Source organism: Otolemur garnettii, unplaced genomic scaffold (genome assembly GCF_000181295.1).
Source record: "Otolemur garnettii isolate 467f Iridium unplaced genomic scaffold, OtoGar3 scaffold00063, whole genome shotgun sequence".
In the NCBI taxonomy this organism is placed as follows: domain Eukaryota; kingdom Metazoa; phylum Chordata; class Mammalia; order Primates; family Galagidae; genus Otolemur; species Otolemur garnettii.
In genome coordinates, this window is record NW_003852458.1 from 1,574,830 (window position 1) to 1,592,145 (window position 17,316).

The following is a 17,316-nucleotide window of genomic DNA, read 5'->3' on the forward strand; positions in this document are numbered from 1 at the left end:
ATTAAGTTTACTTAATCCAAGAGCGTCTCCAAGAGTGTATCTGATGACTTAGCCTTTTTTGACTGCCTGGTATACCTCCTCCTTCCACACACAGCCACTCCCTCCCAGAGGCAAACTCATTTCTTCATAGGAGTTGGAAGTCACCACTACTACCTTTTGGAAAGGCTGTCAGAGGTGGGGGAAGCGGGATAAACTTTTAGCTGTCCCTTATTCCCTTTCCCCAACTGCCTGCTGACCTGGTTTACCCCCTCCCACCATTTAGTGGCTGTGAGAATAAAAACATCACGAATTGAAAGATTAAATGTACTATGTGCCAAGATGATATGCAGGCATGCTTTCCCAAATTCCCCTCATATTCTAATCAAAGAATATAGGATTCTCACCAATTTCACCCTCACACAGTGAAAGGTCTCCCTCAACCTTCATGCAAGGTAAGCAAAGGCTGGTTCATGCTACTCGTGGGAAAAACTGATGGGAAATACAACCTAGGCAAGTAGTTACCCTTTTGACTTCTTCTTCCTTTGTGTACCTCAGACAGAAATGAAACACTCGCAGGTCTTTGCAGTGGATGATGAGTCTCTCAGGGTACTTCTTCAATTGTCCAAAGAGAGTTTTCCTTTTCTCGTCAAATACTATGGATCAGTGATGAAATCAGGGAAGGAAAATTGTTATATGGCAAGAAATTAATGCTGAAGAAAGAAGGTAGACTATATTTTCCCCCTTGGTTTTATTTTGTTGTTGTTGTTGTTGTTGAGACGGAGTCCCACCCTATGCCCTTAGCAAAGTACAATGGCATCTTAGCTCACTGCAACCTCAAACTCGAGCTCTGGGTATCCTGCTGCCTCAGGCTCTGGAAGCTGCTGGGATTACAGGCACTTGCCACAGCGCCTGGCTGGGATTTTCATTTTTTTATGACTCAGGGGTCTCACTCTCGCTCAGATAAGCCTCGAATTCCTGAGCACAAGCAATTGTCCCACCTCAGCCTCCCACAGTGCTGGGATTACAGGTGTGAGCCACTGAGGCTGGCATAAGGTAGACTATTAACTTCCTGATAATAGTCTCAAAAGTTAGAGGAAAGGCACTGTCTGACTACTGGGCGACTGCCTTCAGCAGGGGCCCTGGCTTCTGAGAGCAGTAAGGGTTCTTCATTCCTCTGGAGTAAACACATGGCCAAAGCAGAATGGCCATTGTCAGCAGAACTGACTCCACTGACCCAAAGAAAACTCAGCTCTGAAAATTAAGATTATAAAAGATGGAAGGGATGGGAGGCTGAGGTGGGTGGATTGCCCTGAGCTCAGAGGTTCGAGACTAACCTGAGCCAGAGTGAGATCCCATCTCTAAAAAAAATAAAAATAAAAATAAAAATGGAGGGGAGATTGCTAGGAACCTGCTGTTGTGACATCAACCCCTGGCTTTATGGCCCCTTTGACACCTCCCTCCCTGTCTCAGAATTTGGACCACTCAGTGCCTCCTGGTATTGAGATGACAAATGGTTACTGAAGGATATGGGAAGATGCCCTGAATATAACAGAGAGAGGCTTGGCGGGAGATGCTCGTTTAGTCAGCAGAAAAGATATCCTAATGCAATACAATAGACCTTTATCAGATCAGCTAAAACTTAGACAGCTACCACTGATAGCAACAAGTATAATCAACATGTAATATATAATGGCTTTGTGTGGAGTTCCAAGTTCAAGTTCCTCCAACTAAGTGACCCCAAACATGCCACTTCACATCTCAGTTTTATTATCCATAAATTTAAATAAGATAATGGTGTCAAAAAAACTTAGTAATTACAAAGGGGCCTAAAATTATTAACATCATTATCAGCTATACTTTCAAAGGCTGGTAACATTCCAAGGGAAAACTGATACTTACCTCCATAAATTTGATCAACACAGTGAAGTGTAATGTCATTTTCTCCTATAAGTTTATTCTTAAATTGAGTTTCCTAAAAAATTCAAAAGAAAACAACTGTGACTCCTCTCTGTGCACTGTTTTACATTTATGGGCAGAGCAAATCATCGTTCTCGACTCGTGTACTAAGAAAAGTGAGGGAATGCAGCCACATCCCCTAAGAAAGAAAGCAGTGAAGTGTGTGAGCATTTGCTTTTTAAACTTGAGCAAAACATGCTATTTCTGGGCTGCTCCCAGCAAACCAAACATGCCACACACGATCACTTTGAGAAGTGTGGGGGAAGTGACGCGCACATGAGCACTTCTCCACACTGAAAAGGCAGTTACCTGAAGCCAGCTTTACAACAAAAACCTGCGGAGAGGCGCACTTCTGGTAAATGCTGTCTTTGTATAGGAGTACGGACCAAGACTGCTGTTTAAAGGGTGCTAACAGATTTTTGAGAATGGATAAAAAAATTAAAAATAAATAAATAAACAGCAAGGGTGGTCTGGGAAGGCTGGCACACTGGAGCCAGAGAAAAGCCTTGGCTGGGCTTCCACCAACACACGGGGTCTCCTGGGGTGTGGGCGATTCTCTTACTCGACTGCTCCTTCCTCCTAAGGAGGGGCCAGTCCTTACACTGCTACTACTTCGTAGGTTAAGATTAAACATAAAGTGAACCCAAATTCAATGGCTGCATTCACCACCATTTTAATCATTAAACTCAGTTCCTGAATTTGAGGAAAAGTTTAGTTTAAAATATATAGAGAGAGAAGTAGTATATTTGGTTCCAATGAGTAATGTATACCACACTGACATACAGTAGAAAATGAAGAAAAAGGAGACAGTGTCAATCTGTGAGGTCAAAGCAAGCCCGCACGACATGAGGCACAGATGGGAAATTTCTTTTTTTTTTTTAAGTTTTTTTTTTTTTTTTTGAGACAGAGCCTCAAGCTGTCCCCCTGGGTAGAGTGCTGTGGCATTACAGCTCACAGCAACCTCCAACTCCTGGGCTCAAGCGAGTCTCCTGCCTCCGCCTCCCAAGTAGCTGGGACCACAGGCGCCCGCCACAACGCCCGGCTATTTTTTGGTTGCAGCCGTCGTTGTTTGGCAGGTCCGGGCTGGGGATTCGAACCCGCCACCTTAGGTGTACGTGGCTGGCGCCTTAGCCGGTTGAGCTATAGGCGCCGAGCCCAGATGGGAAATTTCTAAATGGTCCTACCACTTAAGACACTGAAGGACAGAGAGCAGGCCAGTGATGAGGGACTTCTGTCTTTGTTTGTGTTTATGGTGTGCCCCTCATTATTATAAAGATGGGGAAAAGACAAATTCACAACAGCAGCATTGCTCCCGGACTCAGCCAGTATACACAGGCTGTCCTACGTGTTTCTGTGTCAGGGGTACAGTAATTGAGAACTTGAGAAAAAAACTAACAGAGCCACAACTGCACTGCTGCCCCCGATGCAGCCAAACACAGCTCGTACATACATCATTATCCAACGCAGATTCATCATCCCCCAAGAAAGCAATCTTGAAGTCTGTGCAGACCAGTCTCCCGTAGACCCCATGCTGACAGGAATCTTCCTGGACATATTTCAGAACTGTGCTGGCCTCGCAAAGCAGCTGCTCACCTGGGAGAAATCAAAACAGGTCCTCCTTATTACAGACCTCCAGAAAGATACAGCACGCAAACGCTGAAAGCTCTCCAGCCCCATTTAGGAAGTACAGACACAGTACAGTGCAGCACTTCAGAACTTCACCATTTTCGGCCTGGCAGGAGCTACAGAGGCAGGGGAGACGAGGAGGCAGGTTAGGGGCTGTCAGCAGGTGAAGAGTCAAAATGGCCAATGGGCCTTCCTGTGGGGCATTTCTCTGCCTTCTCACTGGGAATAAGGGAAGCTTCCGAAAAGGTGGTAATGATCTCAGCTGCACTTTCAGGCATAGATGTCAGTGTTTGTATTACTCTGACCCACACAGATGTTCCACAGCAGCGATACTGTTATAGGCCCTCAGTGTGCCCCAGATCAGACCCCAAACCCACCTTCCTGTGGGTAGCTAAGAGACTGCTAAGAGACAGCAGAGTGTCTCCCTGGCCCAGGGGCTTCCAGGCCACTTCCTCAAACACGAGAGGTTCTGTCGCCTCCCCAAGCGTGACCACTCTCATTCTGGCTCCACGATGAGAGGAAAAAGGAGGTCAGAGGTTTGTGGGAAAAAAAAAACCGCTTCCTCTCTTTCTTAGTTGAGAGTGTTTCCTCTCAATGTGTTACCTCTCCTGTACCATCTGGGCGTCCAGCCCACGTGAGAAGCTGCAGTGCCTGGAGACAGAGCACTTCTCTTTATAGTCAAAAAAGTTTAGGCTTGGGAGATAGGTAAATATTCCTCTTTGTACAGGACTACGAACCAAGACCAGACAGAGAGGCTGCACCAAGGCCGCTGTTTAAAGAGCAAGGGTGCTAACAGGTTTTTGAGAATGGATAAAAAAATAAACAAACAGCAAGGGTGGTCTGGGAAGGCTGGCACACGGGAGCCAGAGAAACGGCTTGGCTGGGCCTCCACCAACACACGGGGTCTCCTAGGGGTGTGGGCAATTCTCTTACTCGACTGCTCCTTTCTCTCTAGGGAGCAGAGAAGCTTGAGGACAAGAAAAAGAAAAGACTACGGGAGAAATGAAAAACTAAGTATAAATGCTCTGCAACCCAAAAAAAAAAGAGAGATTTTCTTCTCGTCCAACAGGTAACCATCTCTACCCTCAGAATCTCCCTCTGGATATCCCCCACAAGGTCTTTAAGTTTACTTTTGGTTCAAAATTAATTTAGTATAGCTTTCAATATAAAAATAAGAGTTTTATACACTCATAAGAAACATGTATTATGATGCTGGGTTTTTAGTTTTTTTTTTTTTTTAAATCATTCAAGGGGTTAATTACCTCCAGCTGAAACACTAAGGCAATACCGGAAGATGGGTCAGTCACCAGGTCAACCTCGAGAGAGACCACAGAGTTTGAAGAAAACAATGAGGTCAGGGCCTCATCAGAGCTTAAAATAGACCCCCTAAAAGTGCCTCAGCCAAGTCTAAGGTGGAAGACACGTGAACAAGACTTCCTGTGCTTTCAGCTCTCGACGTGAAACAGCTTTTAAGGATGAGGTTCTTCCCAAGAGCAGGCCAGCCCTCCCGTGGTCAGTACCGAGACCAGATACCATATTGGTGTGCACTAGCTAAGACACAACATTCCTTGTGAAACCTTTTGCAAACACGGCATACAGGGTCATAGTAATCAATGTGTATGTACCAGGTACAGAGTCTGGAATCATGAGAGTTAGGAATTACAAATTATCTTAGTCTAGTTTAGGGAACTGAGGTTCAGAGAAGTTAACTGCAAACTCACCACTGCACACCCTGAAGAGACCATCAAGTAATCCCAGAGAAGGGAGAACAGACATAACACTAAACTAAAAATGAAAGTTAATTCCAGAATCTATGGGCCAGGCACAGTGGCTCACACCTGTAATCCTACTGTGTTTCCCCGCAAATAAGACCTACCCCCAAAATAACCCCTAGCAGGATTTCTATGCATTTGTTAAAAATAAGCCCCACCCTGATAATAAGACCTAGTGATGAGTGTGACTATGCAGATTCACTGCATAGCCACACCATGCACTTGGGCACCAAGAAGAAGACATCCTCTGAAAATAAACCCTAGTGCGACTTTTTGAGAAAACATAAATACAAGACAGTGTCTTATTTTCGGGGAAACACGGCAGCACTTGAGAGGCCAAGGCAGGTGGATCAACTGAGCAAGAATGAGACCCCCATCTCTAAAAATAGTTAGGTATTGTGATGGGTGCCTGTAGTCCCAATAGCTACTTGAGAGGCTGAGGCAAGAGCATCAACTGAGCCAAAGAGTTTGAGGTTGCTGTGAGCTTTGATACCACAGCACTTCACGAAAGATGACAAAATGAGACTCTGTCTCAAAAAAGAAAAAAAAAAAGGGCAGCGCCTGTGGTTCAGAGGGCAGGGTGCTGGCCCCATATACTGAGGGTGGTGGGTTCTAACTCGGCCCCAGCCAAACTGCAACAAAAAAATAGCCAGGTGTTGCGGCGGGCACCTATAGTCCCAGCTACTTGGGAGGCTGAAGCAAGGGAATCGCCTAAGCCCAGGAGTTGAGGTTACTGTGAACTGTATGATGCCACAGCACTCTACCATGGGCGATAAAGTGAAACTCTGTCTCTACAAAAAAAAAGTTAATTCCAGAATGTAGAACCCCAAGAAAAGGGAAGACAACAGGTGATATGAGTTAAGGCTTAGGTCATCATTACAGAAAAAAAGGCTTTGTCTCAAAGAACTCAAATTAGACCTCCCATTTGACCCCCACAATCCCATTACTAGGCATCTACCCAGAAGAAAAATAATCATTTTGTCATAAAGACCTTTGCACTAGATTATTTACTGCAGCTCAATTTACAATCGCCAAAATGTGGCAACAACCTAGATCAACCCAGGAATGGATTAGCAGACTGTGGTATATGTATACCATAGAATACTATTCAGCCATAGAAAATAGAAGGTGAATTTACATCTTAGGTAGTAACCTGTATGGAGTTGAACCCTTTTGGGGGTTTTTTTGAGACAGAGTCTCATTATGTCGCCCTTGGTACAGTGCTGTGGCATCACAGCTCACAGCAACCTCTAACTCCTGGGCTTAAGAGATTCTCTTGCTTCAGTTTCCCAAGTAGCTGGGACTACAGGCGCCCGTCACAACACTCTGCTATTTTTTTGTTGCAGTTTTCATTATTGTTTAGCAGGCCCGGCCGAGTTCAAACCCGCCTCAGTGTATGTGGCTAGCACCCTAACCGGTGAGCTATAGGCACGGAGCTATTGAAACCCATTCTTTTTAGTGAAATATCACAGGAATGGAAAAGCAAACACCCAATGTACTGGATGTTAATATGAAGCCAGTAGATGATCTAATACATGTCCACATGAGAGAAAACTCAGTTCAAGTTGGGGGGAGGAGGACTGGTGTGCTGTTGTGTTTCTACTTCATGAGCACAATGGCCCACTTTTGGGTGCAGAACACAACTCTAAGAGGGACTCTACCTAACAAATGCAAATATTATAACCTAGTTGTTTGTGCCTTCACATTAACCTGAAATAAAAGAAAAAAAAAACCTTCGAAATTTAAAAATATCAAATATCAAAAAATATCAAAAAAGGTCACAGGAGTCCAATATACTTTACCAGATAAGGTGTATCAGTCAGAAACTTACACAGATTGATATCCCCTCAATAAACTGGAATAAAATAAAGAGTTCCAGAAAGAAGCCTCTATTGTTTTGAGAAAATGTACCTCAAAATCTTACCCAAAAAAGTTATTTCAGACTGGGAAAAAAGAAAGAAAAAATTAAATACACAGATCACAGAATATTTCATATGGAAAGGGGATACATCAAGTTGTTTCTGTTCCTGAACTCAGAAATGGTTAAAACTTAAGCTATAGTCACTGCCCTCCATCTTAAAAATATTCAGCCCATCCATGTTACTTCATAATAACTGAAGCTCTAGGTTGGTAAACCCCAGCGTCCCTGTACATGTGCTCTGCACAAGCAGCGAAGCGTGAGGCCACCCACCAAAGCTTTTCCTGGGAGGCCTGGAAACCTGCACTACACCAGGACAGGAGGAGAGTCTGTGGCAGGCTCTATAGGGAACTGACATTTTCCTGACCAGCACACTGAATGGGCCCCACTGGGATGATCTGAAAAAGGCCTCATTTGCTTGTGAAAGAGGTGAGAATTTCCCAGGCTTATTTTCTTTAGCTTGGGGGAGGAGGAAATTCTTTGCAGATGTTGTCATACTCAGGGCCCAGGTGTATGCTTACTGAACTAAAGATCTTGATATTTTTGTCCAACTCATTACTGTCACATGCAACAGAATTAAAACAAAGGAGTTCACATATATAGCAAAACTGGGGATGATGTAATTCATCACTGGCTTTGAGTCGCATATGGGCTATGATGCTAACACGACAGTTACCTGGCAACAAGTGAAGTGTTACTTCCTTCTCCGTTACTTCCTTTTCATTTGTGTGAATTTCCTAAAAGAGAAAAGCAGAGGGTAAAATTTTTCTTTGTTTAAGGGTTCAAAGTGAACAATGTACAGCCATGTTTTCCATATCTACATTATGGTATCATATATCCTCAGGAGCTTTTTGTTTATTTGGCAAGCTACTTTTTTAAAAGGTGTTTTTAACTAAAAGACAGAAAATTTCAGTAAGTTAGGGCTATTCCATGTATTAAACTAATTATTTAGGATTGACAACAGAGGGATGGGATGGGCATCCTTTACAAGGAGTGTCACACAGCAAAGCAAGGCAGCTCAAGAGAGTCAGAAAGAGAACAGACCTGCCACGGTGTGATTCCCCTTAGCCCCCAGGGAGCATCCAGAAGTAAGAGAAGATCGTGTGTTCCTGAGGAAAGGGACATAGCAGTGGGCCTGAAGGTTAGAACAGGAAAATGTGAGTGTATCGAGTCAGCACTGATCCCTTTACTCTACAGCACACCAAGGCTCGGTGAAGACAGCTGCCAACTTTCTTTGCCCATTCTAAGACAGGGCCAAAGGGGTGAAATTACTTCTAATGGGGAATCCAGGCTGGGTTCTGTGTCATTCTTTATCAATAAAAATATATTCAAGTGTCTCTATTTTGGGTTCAGCGTTTATTGGATATTCAGAGATAATTAACAAACCTTTCAATTCAGCCTTTATAGCATCAAAAAAAAAAAAAAACACGCCTTAATGAATTAACAAACCAACATGATGATAAATGGCTATTAACATAAAAAAAGGGCAGATGGGCCTCTTAATGATGTCTACCACACCATCTATGAAGTATTCTTGCCAACTATCTGACCTCAGTCTGCTTGAACTTTCATGCTAATCAACCACTTTATTTATTTGTTTTTAATTAAGACAGAGTCTCACCTTATCACCCACAGTAGAGTTTCATAGCATTATGGCTCACAGCAACCTCAAACTCTTGAGCTTAAGCGATTCTCTTGCTTCAGCCTCCCTAGTAGCTGGGACTAAGGCACCCACCACAACAATGAACTATTTTTTGTTTGTTTGTTTAGCAGGCCAGGGCTGGGTTTGAACCCACCAGCCCTGGAGCATGTGGTCGGCGCCTGAACCACTGTGCTATAGGTGCCACCAATCAACCACTTTAAAAGAAATACTAGAGGCTGGGTTCAGTAGTTCACGTGTGCAATCCCAGCATTTGGGGGAGGCAAAAGTGAAAAGATTGCTTAAGGCGAGAAGTTTGAGATCAGCCTGGGTAACACAGTGAGACCCTACCTCTACAAAAAGTTGTAAAACTCAGAAGGGCATGGTGGCATATGCCTATAGTTCCAGCTACTCAAGAGACTGAGGCTAAGGCTGAGGCAAGAGGATCACTTGAGCCCAGGAAGTCAAGGCCATAACACCGGGCTATGTATGACCGTTCCCAGTGCACTCCAGCCTAGGTGATAAAGGGATATCCAAAGGCAGATGTGGTGGCTCACATCTGTAACCCCAGGACTTGGGAGGCTGAGGCGGTTGCCTAACCTAACAGGTTTGCAACCAGCCTGAACCAGAGTGAGACCCTGTCTCTAAAATATAGGGCATAGTGGCAGGCACTTGTAGTCTCAGCTACTTGGGAGGCTGAGGCAAGAGAATCACTTGAGTCTAAGAATTTGAGGTTGCTGTGAGCTAAGATACCATGGCACTCTACCAAGGGTGACCAAATGAGACTGTCTCCAAAAAAAAAGAATAATAATAATAATAATGGTAATAATGATAATAATGAAGGATATGCAGTTTCCATCTTTTTTTTTGAGACAGAGTCTTACTCTGTTGCCCTGGGTAGAGTGCCCTGGTATCACAGTTCACAGCAACTTCAAATTGCTGGGTAGGTGGGACTACAGGCACCAACCACAATGGCTGGCTAGTTTTTCTTTTTCTATCTTTAGTAGAGATGAGGTCTCACTCTCGCTCAGGCTATCCACCGGCCTCAGCCTCCCAAAGTGTTAGGATTATAAGTATGAGCCACTGTGCCCAGCCAGGCTATCCAGTTTCAAAAAAAGAAAAAGAAAGAAAGAAATACTATGCGTGACTATGGAAAATTCTACAAGACACAAACCTTGTTAACAAATAAAACTAGATTTCATTTTTCTATAGAAAAGTCTTCTGAATTTGTTAATTCAGACAAAAATATGGCATTTGAAGAAACTTGGGTACAGCTGAGGCAGACAGGGAGACAGCCCATTGTGAGGCTGAAGGAGAATGGCATGGCTTCTTCAGAGAGCCCATTTTGAGATGGTCTATTTAGAAGGTGATTGGCTCGGTGCCTGTGGCTCAAGTGGCTAAGGCGCCAGCTACATACACCTAAGGTGGCGGGTTCAAATCCAGCCCGGGCCAAACAACAATGACAGCTGCAACCAAAAAACAGCCGGGCGTTGTGGCGGGCGCCTGTGGTCCCAGCTACTTGGGAGGCTGAGGCAGGAGACTCACTTGAGCCCAGGAGTTGGAGGTTGCTGTGAGCTGTGATACCACAACGCTCTACCCAGGGGAATAGCTTGAGGCTCTGTCTCCCAAAAAAAAAGAAAGTGATTGCAATTTCCACCCCAGGAGATGCCAACAAATTAAGTCCCTCTGGGGCAGTCCTTCGCAAACTTGGGGCATGTCAGATCATGTGGGGAACCTGTTAACTATACACTCTCAGGCTCCCACAACCCTATGGAATCAGAGTGATGGGATACAGCCTAGCCCTTTGGGTTTTATTTATTTTTTTATAACTAATTATTTTTTATTAAATCATAACTTTGTACATTGATGCATTTATGGGGTTCAGGGTACTGCTCTGATACACAATGTGAAATGTTTACACTGAACCAAGTAACACATCCATCACAATTATACTCATTTCTTAATAGTTTTGAAATGTACCACTGTATCATGCACATTAAGTGAGGTCCCCCAAATACCCTCCCTCCTCCCACATCCCCCTCCCCACTCCTCCCCTTTGGTTTTATAAAATACTCCCTAGATGATTCAGATGCTTTGCTCTAGGGTTAAGCAAGAGTGACTATTCTTGCCCAGGTAAATGCTAGGAGTGTTTTTGTGTTTTAGAAATTCTCATTGAGCATCATGATCTGTCATTGGTGAAGAACTAAATTAAAGCACAATTATTTTTGACAGGTTCTATCATTCTTTCTGAGAAGAGAGCAAAGTTATTCATTAAATTCAATCGGCTGTTAGAAAACTATAGTGATCATCTTGACTGGTGCTTGGAATTCAATCTAAACACAGAGCAAGCCTGGTGAAGACTAGCCCCTTTTTTATGTTAGCAGAATGAATGAAGTTATCCAATCCAAAACTACCCACATTCATTCTTGAAATGGTTAGTGAAATTCTTTCTTTACATTTCTGAAACAAAACAATCAGGAGACACTTTTTAGGATTCTGTCCTACTCCCAAGCCCCCTTCCCCAGGCTACCTGTTTCCTGCTTTCACAATCTCCTGGAGTGAACCACTTCCTACCCAGTCAACTGTATGGGGGAAACTAACAACAGCAAAAACATCCAACAAATCATTTTATCTGTCCTATTAATTTGGCTAAAGGCTAAGAGATGCTAATCAAGCTGGCTGCTTAAACTAGAGACTTGCACATTTGGCTACAAAATACTGGGAAGCAGAGAGAGCTGTTCTACAGAGAAAAGACACATGACAAGGATCGGAGAGATAAACACCATAAAAACCTCGACTTGGACACACTTAATAATGGCCTGGGCTCATGACTTTCCAAGCTTTTGTCAGGTCCAACCACACCTCTGACCCACAGTTCCATGAGTCATATCTGTATCTATAAAATAGATAGAGTGGGTTTCTATTAACTGTCATCAAAGATACGGACTTAGGTCAAATGCATTAACAAAACAGAAACCACAAACATCACCCAACATGTCAATGTACAATTTACCTAGAGCCACAGGATTAGGAACTAAGGTCACAGCTACCACCTAACAAAAAATATTGGCAGAAAAGAGTCAAATGCCAGAAATAGCATCTACTGCCTCAAGTGTGTGTGTTTTAGGTGGGGTGAGGATACATGAAGCCTCCAAACTAAGGCCCTCAAAAAGGATTTTGCTCTTATCCAGCTGATGAAAACGCCTCTAAACAGCTTTCCTTGGCTGCTACCACCACATTCCCTGCACGATCTCTCTGGGTCTAAAGGTACATCCCCTACCCTGCCCCTACCAAACACAGACAAGGTAAAGAAGAAAGTGACTCAAAAAACTTAAAGCAACAACAATAACAAAAACCCCACATCATTCTCAGCCTTGTCATTTCCAAACTAAGTTATATATGTATACATTCATAGATACACACATATGCTTTTATTTTATTTTATTTTTTTTTGAGACAGGAGCCTCAAGCTGTCCCCCTGGGTAGAGTGCTGTGGCATCTCAGCTCACAGCAACCTCCAACTCCTGGGCTCAAGCAAGTCTTCTGCCTCTGCCTCCCACGTAGCTGGGACCACAGGCGCCCGCCACAACGCCCGGCTATTTTTTGGTTGCAGCCGTCATTATTGTTTGGTGGGCCCGGGCTGGATTCGAACCCGCCACCTTGGGTGTACGTGGCTGGTGCCTTAGCCACTTGAGCCACAGGTGCCGAGCCACACATATGATTTTAAAAAATGTCTTTTAAAGCAGAAGATATTATGCTTCTATGGACAGCTGAAGTTTAAACATGAACAAAGAGAAGCTCATTTATAAGCAACAAAGATTAAGTTAAATGAATCCTTACCAAGTGCTAGGTACCAGGCACTCAAGGATGAATAGGAGCCTGCAGTCCAGGAGCAAGAAGAGATAACACTGGCACACTTTTACAGTCACAATGTAACACAATGGAAGCTTAGTAAAGGTACTGACAGGGAGCTATGGAGCACCTAACTGTAGGGAGACCCACACAGGGGGAGAAGAAGGGGAACCGTCCAAGCCCATCCTTCTAGGGAAGTGGCTCCTATAGAATGTGCTGGAACTAGTGACAAGAAGAGAGAGGAAGAAAAGAGAAGGTGCAAAATGACAGGACAGGTGAGAATTATGGCTGGGGCTGGGGCACAGCCTATAGCAATGTATATGCCATTTTGAGGAGTGTACATTTTATCCAGTGGGGAGCAACTGAGTATTTTAAGGGGAGTGAATTAAGTACATATTATTCACTATGTTCAGTAAACGTCTTGCAGGGAAAAAAAAAGCACAGGATGAACAGCATCTTGGCAAAAATATCAGGAGGATCTTGGGCAGGCCTGGCCTCAGTATCCTCATCTGGAAGAAAGGAATTAAGAGCTACATTGCCCACCCCATGAGATGATGCATAAGACAGTTCTGCGCAAAGTTGAAATTATATGGCAGTGAGTCTGGGTCCAGAAAGGAGGCAAGGTCCTTGGTGGTTTCCCCTGACTAAAAACTGAAAGGAAGACTCTGATAGGCCGACCCTCTCCATTCCAAATTGCTCAGTTGGAGCAGGCCACCACATATTCAGGGATGCATATTGATCTACCAGAGCATTCCCTATAAGAAAAAATGCTGGGGAACCTTTCCTACCCATCTTCATCTTATTCAAACGCCCCAGAAGCTCAGCATACCTTTTTCATTGTCAAAGTACTAACCTCTCTTCCTCCCTGGAATAATGCCAAATAATACATTTTAGTGTTGGCACCATGCTGATGATCAAAAGTTGATCTGACAGAGAAAAGAGAAAAAAGCAACCAAGTCATCCAGGAGTGGATTCCAAGATTCCTAACAGTGCTCAACTCCCTACTAAAATTGTGGCTATTCATTAGATTTCTTTCAGGACTGCAGACAAGGGGAGGTCAGAACAACACAGTAAGATGTACCAAAGAACCAGCACCTAGCCAGGAGCGGTGGCTCATGCATGTAATCCTAACACTCTAGGAGGCTGAGGCGGGTGCATTGCCTGAGCTCAGGAGTCCAGACAAGCCTGAGCAAGACTGAGACCCCATCTCTACTAAAAATGAAAAATTGAGGAAAGAGGATCACTTGAGCCCAAGGGTTTGAGGTTGCTGTGAGCTATGATGCCACAGCACTTTGTTACCAAGGGCAACAAAGCGGGGCTCTGTCTCACAAAAACAAAAAAACCCAGCACCCATGAAAAAGTAATGTAATCATCATCACTGTGTAAGCCCCTGCCTCATATACCATGAAATAAATGATAACAAAACTTACTCAGCCAAAACCTAGACCACATGGCAAACTTTTCTTCTGAACAGTAATAACAGTTGCATCTAAGTTTGTACTTAGGTCAAAGCCCTCCACAGTCTGCCTGGCAGTCTCAACTTTCACATCGACTACATGCTTTTAACAAGTTCTCCCCAAAAGTAGCTGCTGAAGTCATCATACATAGGAAAAATGGGAAATTACAGCTAATGTACCTTTATTTACAAAATACTCATTACAAAATTTTATAAAAATATTTACAAAAGATGCTCTACATGTTAGCCACCACTCTATAAAATTTTGTAATGAATATTTTATAAATAAGGGTACATTTAGGTACAATTTCACCTTTTCCCTATCTCCGGCAACTTCAGGGATACCTATGTAATGGTAACAGACCACATTTAGTAAGCTTCCATTATGTACCAGGTAAGTACAGAATCTCATTCATCCCCACAACTACTTCAGGACAGGCACACCACGTTTGACTGCATTTGCTTTGTCGTGCTTCCCAGGTAGTGCGCTTTTTACAAACGAAGGTTTGTGACAACTGTTAAGTCCGTCAGTGCCATTTTCCACAGCACGTGCTCATTTTTTGTGTATCTGTGTCATGTTTTGGTAATTTTTATAGTATTTCAAAATTTTTCATTATATCTGTCATGGTGATGTAATTTTGTTTTGTTTTATTTTTTGTTTTTTAGACAGGGTCTCACTTTGTCACTCAGCCTGGAGTGTGGTGGTACAATCATAGCTCACGGCAACCTGTGACTCCTGGGCTCAAGCCATCTATCCATCTCAGCCTGAGTACTAAGACTACAGGCATGAGCCTACCATGCCAGCTAAATTTTTCTATTTTTAGTAAAGACGGGGTATCGTTCCTGACCTCATACGATCCTCTCACCTCAGCCTCCCAAGGATTACAGGTGTGAGCTACTAGGCCCAGCTGTGACTCCAGTTTTGAAAGAAGTTCTACTGTGGGTAAATGCTATCAAACAGCATTGAATGCCACAAGGATATCTCTCAAGAAAGAAGGAATTAACTGATGTGGTCAACTCTATTGTGCCTTATTTATTTATTTTTTTGGTTGTGCCTTATTTTAAGAAAACTGCCATCTTGAAGAAGAAAAAAAAGAAAGAAACTGACATCAGCCATTCCAACCTTCAGCAACCACCACCCTGACCATCAATATCAAAACAATATTCTCCACTAACAAGAAGATTATGACCCACTAGAGGCTGAGATGATCATTAGCATTTTTTAGCAATAAAGAATTTTTAAAGTACACACGCTTTTTTTGTAGACATATGCTTTTGCATACTTACATTACAATATAGTGTAAATATAAGTTTTATATGCACTAAGAAAAAATTAGTGTGACTTGCTTTATTATGATACTTTATTGTGGTGGTCTGGAACTGAACCCACAATATCCCCAAGGTATGCTTATACTAGTACATATTATCCCCATTTCACAGATAAGGAAACCAAGGCTTAAAGAGGTTAAGTAATTTATCTGAGGTGTTATAGGAAACACAAGCTACTAACCAAGGATCAGCCCACTCCTATTTAACTCAGCTCAGAGCCCACACTTTTCACTGCCGTGTACCAGTTCTGACAAACATAGTTTTCCCTTTTCCTATTGCAGAAGAGACATTCATTGTAGCATCCATTGTTTCTAACAGGAAACTCTTACCACAAGACTTACTAGAACAAATAAGAAAAACGCCCTTAAGATAGCTGTATTTCACATTCAAGTATCTGCCATACAGTAGAAAAGCATGTGGAAGTTAAAATCAGCTAAGGTTCCTGAGGATCTGTTGAGAGGCAGACTGGTCATTTTCACTCACTCATTCTCAAAAAGTCAGCGTTCTGGGGATTTTTATCAAGTTCACATGCAGAGTGCACATCTTTTTTTTTTTTTTTTTTTTTTTTTTTTTTTTTTTTTGGCCGGGGCTGGGTTTGAACCCACCACCTCTGTATATGGGACCAGCTCCCTACTCCTTTGAGCCACAGACGCTGCCCCAGAGTGCCCATCTTAAAAGTGTGATGATGCTGGGATAACTTAGAAAAAGCAGAAAAGGGCAGAGCCTGTGGCTCAAAGGAGTAGGGCGCCAGCCCCAAATGCAGGAGGTGGCAGGTTCAAACCCAGGCCCAGCCAAAAACTGCAAAAAAAAAACCTGCCGAAAAGGCCGAAAATGAGAAGAGGCCTGCCAGAAAGAATGTGAAAAGAATGAGGCAGGGGGAGGGGTGTAATGAACCTCTGTGAGATAAAATGCTTATAAATACTCAGATCAACAGCTTTGAGTCAAAAACTGGAACTGTTCTTAGATTAACTTTACTGAGCCAGAAGGGCAAATTCCAAGAGGCAACATCTCTAAAGGTTCCAAAACACAATTTCTTTCCATTGCATTTGGCAACAAAGTCCTTTTGGCTAAAAGGACACAACACAGACATTTCATTTCCTCAAAGTTGCCCTACTTTTCTAGAATGAACATTTAATACTCTTTGTTTTTTCCACTAAATAGAAAATCTGAGGGAAAAAAATGTGTTCCCATATTAGGGGGAATCCATGCGTATCTTAATTTTTTTTTTTTTCCTGAGACAGAGTCTTACAATGTCGCCCTCGGTAGGCTCACAGCTCACAGCTCACAGCAACCTCAAACTCTTGGGCTTAAGCAATTCTCTTGCCTCAGCCTCCTGAGTAGCTAGGACTACAAGCGCCCACCACACAATGCCCCGCTATTTTTTGGTTGCAGTTGTCATTGTTGTTTAGCAGGCCCATGCCAGGCTTGAACCCGCCAGCCTCGGTACAGGTGGCTGGCGCCCTACTCAGTGAGTTATGGGTGCCGGGCCTTAAAATGTATCTTTTTTAAAGTAGGAAGTTGTATTTTTCATGCAGCGCTGTACTAATAATTTAAGTTTTGTCTTCCCCCGTGTCTCTCCAATTTTCTCTCTGTGCATATACTAAAAACAGAAATATCAAGTTTGGAGGCCATAGTCCAAATCTGGCACTGGTACCTACAGGCATAAACTAGGGGCACGTTATTTAACCTGAATGAGCTTCAGTTTCTTCCTATATAAAATAGAAATAATACTATATAATCGGAAGGCTTTAAGAGATATGTACGTAGGCTCGGCGCCTATAGCTCAACC

The 17,316-nt window shown here is 43.2% G+C and overlaps 1 protein-coding gene across 1 annotated transcript in view; it reads right to left on the reverse strand.

Moving 5' to 3' along the window:
• The window catches only part of MTMR12 (myotubularin related protein 12), a 91,547-nt gene that overhangs the window by 40,598 nt on the left and 33,633 nt on the right, over positions 1 to 17,316 (reverse strand). Inside the window, exons 2-5 of the mRNA XM_012807068.2 lie at positions 7,928 to 7,988; positions 3,386 to 3,528; positions 1,879 to 1,951; positions 502 to 632 (exon numbers count right to left, since the gene is read on the reverse strand). Of these exons, the coding sequence (XP_012662522.1) occupies positions 502 to 632; positions 1,879 to 1,951; positions 3,386 to 3,528; positions 7,928 to 7,988 (408 nt within the window). The remainder of the gene's footprint in view (positions 1 to 501; positions 633 to 1,878; positions 1,952 to 3,385; positions 3,529 to 7,927; positions 7,989 to 17,316) is intronic.